The 18500-nt window shown below is 35.4% G+C and overlaps 1 protein-coding gene across 1 annotated transcript; it reads right to left on the bottom strand.

Annotated features, from left to right (window-relative positions):
* Positions 1–7894: 7894 nt before the first annotated feature.
* Positions 7895–14429, bottom strand: LOC108980599 (E3 ubiquitin protein ligase DRIP2-like). The gene is made up of 8 exons (XM_018951574.2): positions 14178–14429; positions 13862–14074; positions 12818–12917; positions 11714–12047; positions 11115–11560; positions 10940–10990; positions 9152–9224; positions 7895–8420 (listed from the first exon to the last, which is right to left on the bottom strand). Exons 2-8 carry the CDS (start codon positions 13974–13976, stop codon positions 8247–8249), a joined length of 1293 nt encoding a protein of 430 aa, XP_018807119.1. The 5' UTR covers positions 13977–14074; positions 14178–14429; the 3' UTR covers positions 7895–8246.
* Between the last annotated feature and the right edge of the window lie 4071 nt (positions 14430–18500).

The following is an 18500-nucleotide window of genomic DNA, read 5'->3' as shown; positions in this document are numbered from 1 at the left end:
TGTTAGCACCAAGTTGAGCTTCTGATACCTCACCCTGCTGTGATTCATTAATAAATATTTTTCTATAAGTCTAAATTTCAAACCAAAAAATACACATCCATTAGAAAGGAATATGCATGCAGGGAAAAAGAATATGGAATTAATATGAAAAAATTTATTACTTGTTTCTTCTTTCTCTTGGTCACAACCTTCTCCATAGGCGGAACCTTCATTTTCGTTGGCGGCCTCCCTTTCCCTCGGATAACGTTTGAGTTTAATATTTTCTTACCCTTGTCCGTGACCACGTTCTCTTTTACCTTAGTTGAATCAGACTCAAGTGTTAATCCTTTAAATTGATTCTCAAACTTATCCAAAACATGCACGAATACATTAACATGGTTATCACTTGGGGATAAACATGTTGCTAATTTTTACATATAGTCATGGAGTGTGCAAGCTCTATATAGTTGTTTTGAAAAAGAGTAGGGTTCACTATTAAAAATTATTATTTTTTCATGTAGGTTCAGTATTTATTCACTTTTTGCAAAGTGGTTGCGCGACGCTTGCACACTCACGATTGCAACTATCATTTCTCATTTTAGACATCGTTTCACCACAAGCTCATACCTCTGTGAGTCCATATTGTGCGCAAGTCATCATAGCTACTTTTGACCACTGTATATCTCATCTTTAAGTCATTCCTCTATTGATCCAAGACGTACTTCTCCAGTAACACATGAATCTTCTTCATCTAACAAACTTTCAATGCATACCTATAGGAAATCTCCCTCATCTCAAACAACGCACATGTGCATTTCACTTCACACCCCTCATCGTTATAGTAAACTAAGTATTTGACGCTTTTGACATGGTCATCATCAATGGTAATTTTTCATCCAAAACATCGAAGGTGGAGATGCAACCTTACTTGCTGATAAGTATGCAATTACATAAAATCATTCCTCGCACCTTATTGCTTGGCATATCGCTTGTAATGGGTCATAAGCTCTTGATCAGCGGCAAACTCCATACCAGGTTTGGGCTCCTCAACTTGATCATCATTATCCGATACTTCATTAATCTCCTCGGCCTCTACGTCCAATGAAGTTTCTGAAAATGAAAATGTACTCTTAGGATTAACATTTATATTATAAACACACTGGATGTTTACTCATCGGGTTAAAAGTGTAATACCATTACTCATATGACAACTTTGATCAGTCATGTATGATGTACCTCCAAAATTCTTTTCACTTTCAGATATAAATGGAGCAACTGATAATTCACATACAGTCTTTTCAGATATTCTCAACTCCTCCAAAATACTCGACGGAGGGCATGGCATTGATGGGAGTTGTAATTAGGCACGGTGTTAGAACGACTCAAATGCATGTAAGAAAAAATAAATAAAAAGTTAGAAAGGAATCTACCTGTATCATTTGTTGAACTCGGCCCAACTCCTCCACATTAGTCGAGGGAGGGTAGATGATCGTTGTTCCAAAATGTAGCATTGATGAGGGCTGTAATTAGGCACGGTATTAGAACGACTCAAATGCATGTAAGAAAAAACAAATTATAAAGTTAGAAATGAATCTACCTAGATCGCTTGTTGAACTCGGCTCGACTCCTACGAATTAGTTGATGGAGAGTAGATGATCGTTGTTCCAAAATGTGGCATTAATGGAGGCTATAATTAGGCACGATGTTAGAAAGGCTTAACAAACATAAGAAAAAAATTTAAAAAGTTAGAAATGAATTTACCTGTCTAGCCATGCATATGTATATGAATTTGGATATGCATTTAGATGCATCATAAATAGCGGGTAGTACAAATTTTCTAGACCATAATATTCCTATAATACACAAATAAAAATACATTAACTAATTGGAAATATCGACAGAACGACATTTATAAATGACCAATGTGTATCATACCTGAGTCAGTAAAATTGATGTAGAAGGCATGGGTGGCCTTTCATCTTCCTCTTTGTCTGTCACGCTATTTCAATTGAGTTCAAAGAACGAAATTACTAAATAGAAATACATAAATAATTTCACACATGAAACCAAAGGGGGTGGGGGATTTTTCTCATTGATCGTACATGACACCTTCACAAATCTAATTGATGCACAGTATGATGACTAGCATGAAGCTGAATATCTTATGTGCTGAGTACACTGCAATTAGCACAAAACACAGATTGTAATGCTTTCAATAATAGTTGCAAACAAAATCTAGATGATAATTTAAAATGGGTGATGGATTGGAATAAAATGGAGTCAGAGGTTGGTAGCTTAATCCACAAATTCAACAACTTTATGGTCCCTCTTTCACTGCAGATTCTTGCAAGAAGGTATATATGTGCCTAAATTAAGTCACATGTTCACTAAACACAATATGAGAGTGGTAGCCAATATCTCAAGCATCAAACAAATAGAGCTACGACTCAGATTTCAAAGAAAACCCAAACATGTCCATCTTATAGATTCCAGAGAAAAAAAATTTGATCCTTCTATATAGAGCTACGACTCAACTGCATACAAACAAACAAATTACATTACTTTGTATTTGAGGAAAACCCAAACATGTCCAGCTTCCAAATTCTAGAGGAAAAAAACTCAATCCTTCTATATAGAGCTACGACTCAGCCATGTACAAACAAATAAATTACATTACTTGTATTTATGGAAAATCCAAACATGTCCATCTTCTAGATTCCGTGGAAAACAAAAGAAACCCAATCCTTCTATATAGAGCTACAACTCAGCCATGTTCAAACACATAAATTACATTAGTTTGTATTTGAGGAAAATCCAAACAAAGAGGATAGAGTTGGGCCATATAAAATCTGCCATGTTCAATAAGAACTCAACCATGTACAAAGAAACACAAACTCAGCCATCGAGTGGGTGTGAACCCAAAATGCAACCACTAATTTGTGCATTTTACTAAAATTTTTTAGGGAGAGAGATTGCCATAGAGAGAGAGAGAGGACTTGTGTGTGAGTTTCTTTTGTCGATTGAAGTCGTTGCTGGCACTAGACTGTGGCAGATGTACTGCAAGGCGGGGAAAGGGGCGAAGGCATGGAGGAAGAACGTGGGGGAGGGGAAATTTTGAATTAGATGATTTGGGGGTAAAACATGGAGAATGTGGGTAAAGTGTGTGTTTTACTGAAAGAAAAAAAAAATTAAAGAAAAATGCCACACCATCGGTGTGTGGTGTTGGAGATAAGGCCTTGTTTGTTTTCACAACTCCTCTCAACTCATCTCATGTAATCATTACAACTTTATCAAATTCTCACACAAAATAAAATAAATAATTCAATTTTTTCAAATCTCAAAACAAAAATAATATTAAAAAAATATATTCTAACAATATTTTATTCAACTTTTAACTTTAATATCAATTCATCTCATCTCATCTGCAAAAATAAATAAGACTTTAAGATGGCATATGAGTAGAACTAGGGGTGGACAGGAACCACCTAAATCGGTTGGGAATCGATTAGACCGGTCGCTGGAACAAGGAATCAAATGAAACCGGCAAGGAACCGGTCGGCAGGCGGCAGGAATTGATGAAAACCGATATCATCCATTCGGCGCCGATTCAAACTCTTGGAAAACCGCTGAACCGGCCGACTCTTTATATATATACATTTAAATATATGTATATAAAATGGTGCAATTTCTTTTAAATAAGTGAAACGACGTCGTTTTGCCCCTTGGAACTTGAAAAAAAAAACATATGGAACTGCGCCTTAAAGCCAAATAGCGCCATGTTAAAATGGATTTAATAAACCCCCTGGCCCCTCTTCTTCTTCTTCCTCAGTCGCCATTTTACCTACAACTTTCTTTTGCTCCCTCATGGTAAACGTTGACAGCATCCCTACTTCGTCACAAAGACGCCAACAGGAAACTGAAGAACCAAACTGCACTACGTCGAGAGTAATAATATCAGTTTTCTCTCCCCCCAATCGACCAATTTCAGCCGGTTCTTTCCTCTCATAGCAGACTTCGGTTCGGCATCGATTAGGCACCGAAACCGCGTCAAACCCATCGGTTTTTAGCCCTAAGTAGAACTACTTTTTATCTATTTTGAATTCTCGTATGAAAAACATTCAATGCAGTTATTTTGCATGTTTTTGTTGTTCGCTGATTGCCAATTTCCATACTTCCTCGATCCTTCCTTGTGGACCAATCTCATTAAAATAAGAAAGTTGGCCATGTCTCGTTCTACATTGAATTTCTTTATGGAAAATGATAGGATCCCAACTCTCGCTCCCTTTTTTGTTTTAGTTTTTTTTTTATTTAATGATTAAAAAAGTGTTATTTAATAATATTGTAATTTTTTTATTTTTTAAAAATATTTAAAAGTATTAAAAAATGATGTGAAAAAAAAAACTTAAAATTTTTTCACATATTGTTTAACACTTTTTAAATATTTTAAAAAAAATTTACAATATTATTAAACAACAATTTCTTAATATCTAATATCTAAGGAAAATTTCATAAAAAAAAAATCACTAAGGAAAAAAAAACTAAAAAACGTCAACGAGCGACGACTTTCTTAACTTTTGCCATGGCGGGATCCATGGCAAAAACTTTTTTAATCAAAGGGATCCTATTATTGTCCTTTATGGATTGCCATGGCTACAGAATGGCGACGTTCATTCTGAAAGCCACCTTAACAACGTGGTCTTAGCTCTTTTAGAAAGCTAGCATATCAGAATCTGTGTGAGCCTTCTCGTTCGGAGATTGTTTTCCGGCAATGTATTCCCAACCACCATCTTACTCCGGCGCAACCCCTTCCCACAGCCGCTTTTCCTTCCTCAGAAGCAGTCCATGGCGACAGCTAGTCCAGCCATTCTCCTCCTCCACTCGCCCCATGTGCTCAATGAAGCCACTCTCTACATCAAGCGAAACCTTGGCTACTTGTGAGTTAATTATGCGCGCACGTCCTCCTCGTCCTATTCCTCAGCCTTCTGGGGCACTCGATCTCCATGATATTCTTCTTCTTCGCCTTTGCCGCCTGGTGCTTCCTCTACTTCCTTTGCGAAGAACTGCTGGCTGTCCTCAACCGTCAGGTCAATGACCACGTCGTTTTGGCCTCGCTGGCGGTTGTCACGATAGTTGCTCTGGTGCTCATAGATGTGTGGCTAAAGTGCTAGTTTTGATCCTGATTGGGGCCGTCGTTGTCTGTCACAGTCTCCGAATGAAGGACATGGGCTATGGGCCTTAGACCAGTTTAATTTCATTTACAATTTCAAATTCAGCATGTATTTGAACTACAAGATAGCTAGTGGGCCTTAATTTTATTTTCTTGTATGTTTTTAGTGTGTTAGCCTGGGCCCATGTATGAGTCATCTCCTTTATGTAAGAGCCTAGAGCTCTAGGGTTGGGACATTCAAAAAGTTAATAAAAATTTTATTTCATTTTTCTTATATTTTTATTCATTTCTTCTATGGAGATGCTCCCTTCGAAATGAGCAATTTCAGTCTATTTTTCTTTTAAGTAACTAGAGGTGTGCTACAAGTAGTATCACAGCCAAGTTTTCCTTTAGCAACTACTTCATCAATCTATGAAAATGGATGAAATTATCTCATCATTATTCAAAACTAAAGAGATGATTGAGCAGTCGCAACAATATTATAAAATTATTCTACAGACTTTTAGACATATGAAAAATAATTTTGAAAATTTTCGAAACAATTTCGATGAAGAATTCTCATCTAATTGGTTTTCATTGATGTTAAAGAAAACCACGAAAGCAAATGGGCCGTAATAATTGTAAGAATAGTTGGTTTAGAATGATTTCTTTGATTCATCATTAAAGAAAGAGAAATGTTTTGAGATTTGAATTTGAGTCCTGAATGTTTTTTTATTTTTTTATTTTTATCTAATAATTAAAGAAATATTTTTAATGATATTATAATTTTTTTATAAAAAAATATTTATGATGATTAAAAAAATACATAAAATAAAAGAAATAAAAAATAAAAAAATACTTTTTACCTTTTCTGTGGGTTCTCAGGTTAGAGCAGCACTACTCTAAAAGAAATAAAAGAAATGCTTTTAAGTTCCATTGACCCGGGAGAAAGGGGAAATTCCTATTGAATGGTAGTATGTAGAAAAAAAAAAGATTTTACAATAGATAAATTTGATATAAATCTTTATTTTATTTTAAAAAAGTATAAAAAATTAATTTTTTAGTAGGATTTATTTGTTTATAAAATGTATTTATCTATTTAAAACTTGAAAGTGAAAAATAAAGTAATTAATAAGCATAAAAAAGAAGTGAAAATTGTCTAAATAAATTAGACGTTATTGATGTAAGTGTAGATGTCAGCTAGGCATCAATTTTGGGTATCGGTTGAAACCCATTAATTGGGTAGTAAGCATTTACATCTGCTTTTCATGATGTAGGTGAGATTCCCGAAACTTATTATTTCAACGCTCTTCTGATTTTTCAGTATCAATAAAATTGTGATAATTAAAATTAAAAATTAAGTAAAATATTATTAAAATATATTTTTTTAATATTATTTTTATTTTAAAATTTGAAAAAATTAAATTATTTATTTTATTTTATATAAAAATTAAAAAAAATATAATAATTAGATGAAATAAAATGATATTAATTAAAATAAATTGTGAAAATAAATGAATTCCAGTATCAAACCAATGTCACTACGAAGTACAAACAAGAACAATTCCTATGGTAGTCCCTAGTTCCGTTCTCTAAAGTTTTTCTCTACTCAAAACTCATAAGACTAGTATCTTTCTCTCCTTCTTAACTCCCGTGACCACCTTGTATGCAAGTGTTTCTTGTTCATGTTTTTATTTTTGCTTTCTTGAAGCTAGGCCAGGGTTGGATCTAATTTTCTCGGTCATAAAAAAATTTACAATTGTCGACCATGTTATTTTCAAAATGATCGGCCTGGGAGACTCATGCGCGCAGCCGAAAGCTCTAACGCAACCTACGCCTTAGAGCTTTCGGCTGCTACATGCACTTTACCATTGAAATTGGAATCACTACAAGAAAAAATAGTATTTATGATGAATTATTAATTACGAGAATGACTATTTATAATGAAAATAGACTCATTTTAACAAAAATAATCATTTTCACAAAAAATACTTAGCTACAAATGAATAATTTTTTTTTGGTGAATCTTCAAATCTATCCAGCCAACCCCAACTCCTCAATGCATGGCTCTCATGCGCCGCTACAGTCACATGTGCATATTTCTAGACACATTCGAGCCAAGTTGATGTTACTGTTTTCCTTTACCATTTTAAAGCAATGAACAGCAATGTAAGACAAATAAACAGAGAGTCTATCATGGTACCGTAGCCCCCCAACTGATTGTCCAAAACCGTTATTTGAGACAGCTCTCCCTTGGTGGGGGAATGGATGGAACCAAATTATTGGTCTCATATCGGAGACCCTACCTCATCTTTTATGTATCTTGTTTCTTTTATTTTAATGAAATGCTTAGGTAGGAAATATCAATAATTCTTAGGGTGAAATCCCAATTCCAGTACAGGAATGGCAAATTTCTTTTCATTTTCCGGAACAAGATTAAAATGAAGGAAAATGCCTCGGCGACCGAGAGGTGGTCCCAAGACATTTTTTCAATTTTTTTAACTAGTGATTAAGGAAGTACATTTTAATGATGTTGTGAATTTTTTTGAACAAATGTTTAAGAATATAAAAAAAGGGACCAAATGGCCTTCTCGGGATAATGTCTCGGGCTACACCGTCGGTGGGTGTAGCAGCACTCTTTGGAGAGCTAAAGATAGAGGGTGAGAACTAGGGCATGCCGCACATGAGTAATTCCAGCATGTTGCTGGTAATTTTCCTAAGAATGTAATAAAGTACACCTCTTGACAAGGAAGATGAACAAGTAGCAGCTAGAAAGTTTAACATGCAGGGATCTGAATAATAAACCATACACGTGAAGATTGGACTTCTTAATTACGCAACAGTCAACAAGCAGACCTTGCCAAGACCATACTATACTATAGGGGGCACTGTGATTGTCTCAACATGTGAGTAACATTAAGAAAACTCTTTAGTAGCCTATTTCTCCCCTCCTACCCTTGGTGCTGTCGCTAGGAAAATGTTGCCTGTGAAGGAACCAATTATTATGACTCATAAAATACATGCCGGATCAGACAGTGCCACTCTATCACCACTGAGATTCTACGAGGAGTATGTTTAGATTATTGAAGATGTGAATGGCAGTAGATGAAGAAAACCATGATCAAGTTTCTGGAACCTTTCGAGCATAGGCCAGCACCATCACGAAATCCTTGGCCGGGGACCCAATGGAGGCTGGAACTTGTTCTGATGTTGACGCCGTCCGTACCCACAAATCAACTAAATTATGTAGTCTCCAGGTGGGGACAACTGGCTGTCCCATGCATTTGATCTCAACCTGCAAGAGTATCAACTGAGTTGGTTAGCAATGAGTGGACTGGAAACACCAACCTTTGTTTATGGAAATATAATCCAATAAATACCAAGGGAAGGGCAATGGTGTTACTTCATTGCAGTCTGCAGGCTACATTGCTTGTTAATAATTTAAGGAATGCAACAATTATTTTGTTTATAGTCCAGGGGACCATCATCCAGGACAGGAGTAAAATCTTAGACTGCAAAGTCAAATTAATTATTTGAGTATTGAGAGTCGATCGCTGAAGGTAGGATTGTATCAAGCCACCACTCCAAGATCATACTTAGTTGGGATCAAACACTGGACAATGACCCACATTTTGTTTGTTATTCAGCAGCTGAAAGGACATTACGAAACGTATACTTTTGCTAATATAACCCATGAGGCAGCGTTTATGCTACATATTCTGCCTAAACTATACCAGCTGAAAAATGAAAATTTTAATTTCCCATTTTAAAAGAAAAATTCTAAGGAAAAACTGACTGGGAATGCACCTCTTCAAAAGACATGCAACATGTTATAATCTTAGATTCTTACCTCTTAAAGACAACTACAATTAAATTTTAGTATTTAAATTGCATAAAATATATAAAAATATACAAGGGCAAACCAAGAGATATTTATGCACCACAAAAACTAAACAGAACAGTAAAACTTTTCTCATCAGTTTACTTAATCAGAGATTGTCTTTCGAATCAGATTTATCCACTCACCTCGACTGCACTGGTAAGATCTAGCTTCCTCATCACATATTTTTGGATAAATGAAACAGGTACATTTCCATCCCTGTGACAAAAGAAACAAACACGACAAATATAAATCCTGGGCACCACTAACAAAAACAATTTCCAAGGTCGTTAAATTTTCCATTATGGACATTGTAGGTAGGCTTCTTGATTGCATGCTACACATGCAAGAGAGGATAAAAATCGAAGTTACAGTTCCTGTCGAGATTTGTGAAGCTAACAACAATAATTATACCATGAAAAAGAGAATAGAAAAATAGAAAATTTGAACATAGGAATTTATGTGGTTCGACAAAGTACCTACGTCCACAAGAGTGAGTGGCTTCATTTTCAATACATGAGAATAAGTACATGGTTATGAGGGTTGTTACTTCTAGGCAAACGTCTTAGCTTTCTCTGCAGACTGCACCCCTACCTCTTCTATTACTGAGCAGTCGTTTATGGGTGTTAGCAGGTGTTCTAGGCTGCTCCCGAAATTCTACTTGTACAAAAAACTGAAAATTCCAAATCTAGCCCTACCATACTGCAAGGGCTATGCCCTGCCCCTCAACCTATTGAACCAACGAAGCTGAGCCTAATATATAGCTATAAAAATAAATAAATAAATCTTCTGTTTTCCCCCCGGCAAACAAACAAACTATATAGCTTAATATGGGCCAGCTCTTGCCATTATGCTTCCACATTGGGCTTTTAATCCTAGAACTTCAGTGTTACTCTCCATGCTCCTTATACAGAACATGAGCCACTTATTCATACAGTTCCATATTTTCAATATGGAAAACAGAACAATTTCCATTTGGTCTACACATACATATAATGTACTAAACATGCCAGAAAAATTTATATTTGCTGTTATCATCTTGACATAGATGGTTCAGCTATATAAAAAAAATACATTTTTGTGATCTTCCCTCTCCCAAAACAAGATGTATAAGATGTATATCTAGGGAGAAAACTGAGAATTATAGATTATATACAGTTTCATATGAGATATGTAACTATCGTAGGGACCTAAAGGTGACTCAAACAACTTATTTGAAAATTTTCCAGCTCAAAATAAAATGATGTTTGAATTGGCTGAGAAGCAGCACACTCAGCGCAATGGTTGATATGAGAGCTGAAAAAAGACCAACCCCATGTTCAAGGCTTGTGACAGCAGCTGAAGAATATATTGCTTAGGAAGCTCAGCTCGACCTGATCACCAGAAGTATCCATGATATAGACACTCGTTAAAATATTTAAAACTAAAATCACTATAGCAGTGTTTATCATGTGTGAAACCTGTGCTCAATATCAAGCGAAGGACTTCCCCCAGTAGGTTTTCAGGGTTAATCAATTACAATAACTGATTTCAGAACACTTTCGAATTAGGATAATTCTGCAATTTCTGTTATTTATAAATGTAACACTGACACATACATACTCCATCAAAATATACACAGTCAAGTAATTAGATGAGATGTCAAATCAATAATTAACAAGTTAAGGTCTTTCTTTATCTATGTGTCCACCTTGTGCTCTAATATTGGCACCAAAAGCAGTCAAAGCTCAAGTGGGTGTTAATATTATCTCAAAGTTTAAAGGCTACATAATAATATTTTCCTATATATAGAGTATAGCTGCGTAAACAAGCTTGTACAAATACATGCTAATGTATTGAATTGATCTTACATGCTAAAACAACAAGGAATGAGCTTATTTCATCAAGTACAATGAATAAAGCCTAAAAACATATAAAAGGCGAAAGAAACTTACTTTATTCTTAAGTAGTTTACAGGAATTTGTGGCAAGGGTGCACTTCCTTCTCTGAAACCATCAATACCAAGCAATAAATAAAGGAGGTCTATGTTTCCAAGCAAATTCATCCAATTTTCATAAAATAATAATAATAATAATAATTTAAAGTTTAAAAGCTAAAGTTGTTTCTCACTGGTCTTCAGAAGCTACTAGAGAGAACCAAACTGGACCGGGTCTTCTTTTGGGTTTTGCATTGGCAGCATCCAGCACAGCTTGGGGTGAAATACCTGATTCTCCAAAAGCAGGTTCCCTTTTCCGGCGAACCCTTCTCAGAATTTTGGGTTTTACTATTTCCGAAGAGGCAGGATCAGTGATATTCATTTCATCCTCAACTTTAGACTTGCGTTTAATTTCCTTAATTTTGGATTTTCGCACTTGACCTTCGCTCTCATTAGCTTGTATAGGTTCTAATTTAGCATCAGACCCCTGTGAATTAGACTTGAAAGCTTTAGTCCTATTTGCAACTTCCACCAGATAGTTTAAAGGTTTCCAGAGATCCAATTTTGCTTCCCATGGTTCGGGATCATTCTCCATTTCTTTAATGGAGGTGGAATGGCTAGGCTCACCAGGGGAAGAACACTATACCAGTCAAATATACAAGCATGAAAATTATTAGTAAAATTGACCAGATGCAATCTTTCTGAGCCACTGGGAAAGGAAAAACATGTAGGCAGACTCGAAAATAAAAATCATGGCATAAGAAAAGAAAGCAGCATGCTGGCCTCCTTTTACCTGCCCAGTATTTAGTGGAAACTTGTTTGAAGTCTCAGGTGAGCTTGAACTTTCTGGATGATCATCCACAGAATCTTCCTCCTTTTTAATGGGTTTCTCAATGGAAAACCTGGAGCCTTTTAAAGCAATGGCCTTTCTTGCAACAGCTCTTGATCTTCTTCCAGTCATGGTAGCCTGGTTTGACACTCTGGGAGTGCTGACCACCAATGATGACAATGATCTCTCCTTTCTTCTGGCTGGTAATGTATTTGAAGGCACAAATTCAGGTGCATTTACCTTTCTTCTTTTGAGAGGGAAAACCTTTGTCCTTACATCTTGCAAATTGTGGTCCGGCCTGATGATCAGAGATCAATAAGTATGGATAACTATCAGAACAAATTCACATCTAAAGCATCCACTTAACTGTGGTTAATATACTAACTAAATCTGCATGCTGCTCAGCGATCATATTTTTATAGTTGCCACAGAATGGAACGTGGGATGAGAAATGGAAATTTGGCATAAGAAGAACTGGAATTTATGATATTATATATCAAGCGCATTTAAATGAATGCAAATCCACCCACTTGCATACATGCAGAAGAGCTGTATAAGCAGAACTCTCAGAGATAATCAAGAAATTGCCAGAAATGCTAAGAGCATCATAAATATTAACACTTGGAAACATAATATAAAAATTTGTTCCGACAAGCCACACGCCAATAAGTATGCCATGTGCAAATTCAACCCATACTACTGTGTTTCCACATTCTTAGATATTACCAACATTTTAATACCTACCTAGCACCAAAAGGAACACCTAAATTTTATGACAAAAGCTTGACAAATTGGCATATTCTCAGATAAAAAAATAAAAAAAAGATTGCAGGCAAATTGTATTAGCCTTATACACGTGCAATGTCATTAAACAACTGCCTCTAAAGCACTAGCATATGGAATGATAGATAATATAACTAGCCATTGATATGAACCAGAAGTTATCACTTGTTATGCAATCCCAATTCATGCAATATGTAGCTTAGGTAACACCACGTTGGAAGTAAAGCCACTTGGAGAGGGAGAGATTGTATTTGTTGCTGAGATTGTATAGTGCTGAGATCCAACCTTAATTTCTCCAGTGGGACACAACCCAGATCAATGTTGCATATTGGACAGCATTCTAATTCCTCTTCTGAAATCTTATTATATATGCACTTCCTGCAAACTGGATGAAGTTCAAAAGACAAATCATCTGACATCTGTTCATTGAATCGATAACTTTATAAAGAACTATGAAAAAAAGAAATATGTCAATATCAAGTGTTCAAACTCTTCAGCTTGGTAAAAGAGGCCAGCAAAGTTAAGAGGAGGCAAAGCATATTTTGAGTTATTTATAGATACAGAGCATCAATTGCTACAGATAGATACTGTCCACTAGCGTTTCTGGGTTAAGACCACTCAAACAAAGATAAACAAAAAAACATGAAAGGACTATGAAAGAATATATTATCAAACTTAAAATCTCCTTTTTCTACGTAAGGCTTACAATAGCTGTATATACAGTCTTGCCCTAAAGAGTCTTCTGACCGACTTGATCGAGCAATTTACATTATGGATTACAGACAAAAAGAGAATTGAAGGATCGCTTGATCCTCAATTTCCCACGGCCAAACTGTATTATTGTCTCCTGGGCTCGCACATGGGCAAGCACATTGCACACCCAAAGCCCAGCTAAATCTAGCATGTACGAGGCTTTAATCCCAAGAGCTCTTGCAGGGGTGTAATGCTTGCATAGTTACTATAACAAAAGGCCCTCCATTATTATCACTATCAATCAAACATCCAAATCTTTCTTTACCACGTATATTTATGAAACAGAAACTTGTTTACAGAAAGTAATAGATCGATCGAATGATTTTAATTTTCAAGTACGCAGAGAAGAGAGAGAGGAACAAAGATCCCGATGAACATAAAAAATACTAAAACCGAATGCCCAGAACAATAGGAGCCAAACCCAGAAAACAAAACCCGAAATAATGATAACCCAGATAACCAGAACCACAAAATGACAGAACAACTCACCAGGATAACGGAAATTTTCAAAATTGGCATCATAAACACAAAACAAACAAGATTTAAACCACAAAGAAGCAGATTAGAGAGACTCACACGTATGAAGGCATTCGGATATTGTAGTGGCATCTCTGAAGAGCTTCTTGCATAAAGGACAAGTCATGCACGCCACAATCGTCTGCCTCCTCACCTTCACCACCTGATTCGCCATTTCCACCACCCGAAGCCTCTCTGAACCACGTGTTCACACACTGCATGTCACCACCACAAGCACACACGCAGAACTTACGTCCATTTCTCTATGCTCACCTGCATTAAACCCAGTGACGACGCACAAACGAGCACAATAATAAGCAAACAAAGACCGCAAATACCGCAAGAAAAACGAAGAAATTAATGCATAGTTGCGTACTGAGAAGCAATATGGTTCCTGATCGGTGGAGAACCCGAAGGCCTGGTGACTCAGGAGCGTGAGATTATCAGGTGGGCGGGTGAGATTCGTGGGGATTTGACGTGGGTTTTTCTCGTATTTCTCGTGTGGGAGAGAGAAACAGAGGGCGATATAGAGGGGCGTGGCTGATTGATCTGAATCGAGGGGAGGAGAGGCTATCTTCGTTGAAAATAGCATGAACTAGGAGAGTTCCTTTCTTTTTATATACAATTTAATTTTTTTCAAAAATAAAAAATAGAAAAGAAAATCGAATGTGTGTCAGTGTCTGTTGTTTTTTCTTTTTATTTTTAATTTGAAAATCTTTAAGGGTCTTTAAACAGTGTGAGAGAGACGCGTTCAGTTCAACAGCTGCTAACTGGGAAGAACTTCACAATAAGTTGGGACTTGGGATAACGTGCGCCGTGGGTGTGCTACGGAAAATAGATGCGCACGGGGTTTCGTATACGCGACGGCGAGTTATGCTGGAGTGAATGTTAACTTGTGCGCCTGTGCCATGCATGTTTGCGACCGCCGCTGACGTGGCACCGATATACAGTTTAGGGAAATACTATGCATCAGCCCCACACCGGCACACACTTCACATCATTTTTTTTTTTACACTCAATAGATTGAGTGTGTGCTGGTGTAGGACTGATGCAAATATTTTTCCTACAGTTTATATGCTGTGGAGCTATGGTTAAAAGTTAAAATTGATTCGAAACTATTTATTATCTTTTATTCGTACATTAATATTTGATATAATATTAAAAAATATTGAGTATATAAAAACTAACAAAAATAATAATGAATAGAATTCTTTAAAAATTTTGGAGGATATCTTTTGATATCCGATAATTAGAATAGATAATAATCATATTCGACTCCTAACTTACCTAGATGGGATGGTCATCTTTCACCCCACCCATGACCCATCTCTTCCACCATAGCTTTTCATCCTTGTCAAACAAGCGGGTGGTGAAGAGGTTTCGTGTAGCTGTAAGGAGGAAAAAAGAATAGGGTAGGATAAAAAAGTTAGGATTTTAGCTTTATATGCCTAAGCGGGCAGTGAAAATTCGGGCGGGTGGGTATCTTGCTCGAAACTTGCTTTCTTATGTTTATAAATTTAAGCGACCCGTCCGCAATCATGCTTGCGGCAAGCGGGTTGCTCACCCGTTCTCTGGTGGTACGCATAACTGCTCTTCACCCCTAACGATATTATATTAAAGTTCGAGAGTTTTGAGTAAAAAAAAAAAGCTCAATGTTCTTATTCATCTCATATATTTTTATTTTTAGTTATATTTCCTATGCAAAACATTTTAAATGACTATCATTTAAATATTTGATAAAAGCAACTACTGGAAGTGTGACACGTTAACATAGTAGCATTTTTCAAAAAAATAAATATTTAAAATCAGTTTAATTGCTGTTCGTATATTTTTTGAATAGAATGAAATATTAATATGACTCATTTATTTAGTTATTTTTCTCTCATTTTTGTATAAGAATTTGGTCAGATAATTTTCTTAAAACAGGTTCAGTTCAGTTGTTTTTCTTTTCATATACGTTTATTTGGGCGCACAAAGTAATCAGTTTGCAATGGTATTAATCTACGTAGGAAAACATCATGAATTTGTTGCCAACTCAGTTTGATTTTAAAGAGAACAGTCTTCTACTCTTTAACGATAACATGAAAAAAACAGGAATCCTGACGTTGGCAAGTCATTCCGCTCTCTCAAAGTCTGGGCTGCACTGCTGAAAGATTCTGTGGATTTTGGCAAGCCGAAAAGCTCTGCCAAATGGCTCAATATTAACAGAGGAGTAATGGACAAATCTTTATAATAGTGTATATTTTATATTTATTGTATAACTATTTTTAATTGATTATTTTTAATATTTATTTATAAAGATATGTGGTCTGGATGATGTCATATTATGTATGCAAAATAGATACTCCTAATAGTAACTTCTATTTATATTTATTCTTAACAGAGAGATCACAATTCTGATATGGAAATATCCTCCTCAGGTATATATTTATTTTTGAAAAAAAAATAATTTAAATAAGTAGTTAAATTTAGAATCTACATGAAAAAATTATTTTTATAATAATGGATCCTAATTTTTTTTTCTAGAAAGATTTCGTGAAATTTACGCACTATAAAATTGTATATGACATTATTGGCGAAGAGAAGGATGAGATATCCATTTTATTTATAAAATCTCTCATTTATGAAAGAAAAATATGATGCACAATACATGCTTCTCACCTCTCTTCTTAAGGAAAATGATTTACACACAATATTTTTTACAACACTTTATACAATTATGTTTTAAATTAGGGGTATTTTTGTAAAACATATTATAAAAGTAACATAATTTTACAAAAATACTCTCATTTTATAATATTGTTACATAATATATTGTGTGTATATCATTACTCATTTTCTTAAACCTCTGGCCAAGATATTATTTTGGAGGTGGAAAAGAGATTAGAAATTCCTCCAATGTATTCCCTTTCTTTTAGTCCTAGTTTTCACAAATATTTATGCTTCTTAACCAACCAATCAAGTACATTAAACCGATAATGATCATATTAATTTGGACAAATTATAGAACCATTGAAGCATTAATTTCTTTTCATGTAACTTCATAGAAACAGTAACGCATATATATCTTGGTCATATAAATCAACCAATGGGACACGCCAGCCATAGAACTTAATTTTCATTTTCAAAAACTGTTGGAAGAAAATGTTAAAGATAATATATAGATCATGTTTATACAACTTATATTGACAGCTTTTTTATGTGCATGAGTGACATAATGTTTTTCATAGGAAGACATGATTGACTAGATCATGTAAATATAACAAGCATTAATGCTTCTATTAAAATCAGATGAGTAATGATTTGTACAAATCTTAAATAGACAAGTCTCAACGCATTCTAATTTGTAAAAAAGTGGCCGACTCCACTGAAAAAAAACCTGTTTTTTTTTTTTTAGTGAAACTCCTGATACTTTTACAAATGACTTGCGTGAGGTACCTAACATTACTCCAAATTAAATACGGTACCGTTTAAATCATTTTCCATGTAATTAACCAATTAGTTAAAAAAATATATATATTTAAAAAGAGCATATATAGGAGTGATCATGATGATCATAACAAATATAAAAGCATCTATATATCTCAAAGATGTAATTTGAGGGTGTAAGCTAGCTAGCTAGCTGCGATATGCTTGTCTTCAAGAGAGAAAAAGGAAAGCTGTAGACTACCTCAACCAAACGTGCAATGATTTATTATGATATGGGAAAATGACCCACCCGCCATGCATGCAATTGCAAGGGCCCTCCCTGGCCGGAACTACATCGGAATTCTGAGTTGTTGACAATATATATATGCTAAAAGAGGGATCCCATCTATGGCCAGCAATCGATAGCTAGCCGCGTGCTCCTTCCAAACACTGATTGACACAAAACTTCTTATAAATCGATGGGGCCCTCCCCAAGGTATTTGCACAACATCGATATATGTAGTACTACTGCTTGATTGTTTGGTCAAAATACTTGAGAACAAGGTTACATGATTTTCTGACTTCAGACATGCCATGGCGCCAGTATATATTGCAACATAGACAACATGAGATTGCGCATAAAAATCATGTACCCAAATATATATACCATAAAGCTTAATTTAGTCCATCCGCCATCTCCATATACCCTTATATATAGATGAAGTAGTACTACAGACTCTGTTTAGATGATCGGCTATGGTTCCATTCCCTTCTATTAATAATAGTAGTACTGTACGTTGGCACCCTTTCATCAAAAGATGCAACGCTTAGTAGTAGTACTGTATCATCGAGTAATACAATCTATCATGAGTAGCATCACCCCATAATTTTATATTAAAATAACCCTTTATTATATATATATTTTTTTCTTAACATATATAAGATCATCAGATTTGCTTTAAATACAGATCTTATAAATAACTTTTCGATCTGCTTTTATTTATGCCTGGGAGACAGAGTAAGATACTGATCTTCATTTTACTTGAAATGCATATATAGTTTATTCAATATAAAACATGGATAGTTTTGATTATTTTACTTTTCATTAGTCGTCTTTATTCTTGTCTCCAAAAACTAAGGCAACTTGTCTACTTTTGCAGTGTCGCCAATAAATTAAAATGGCATTGGAAGGGCCTTCCCCCGTCGTGGGCATGCAGCTTGTTCATATGACTATGTGGCCCAGAGGGTCCAATATAGATAACCCATGCACAAAATCCGACTGTACTACCCT

This window comes from Juglans regia, chromosome 10, assembly GCF_001411555.2.
Source record: "Juglans regia cultivar Chandler chromosome 10, Walnut 2.0, whole genome shotgun sequence".
NCBI classification, from domain to species: Eukaryota; Viridiplantae; Streptophyta; class Magnoliopsida; order Fagales; family Juglandaceae; genus Juglans; species Juglans regia.
Note: the sequence above shows the minus strand (reverse complement) of the source record. Positions and strands in the feature narration are given on the sequence as shown.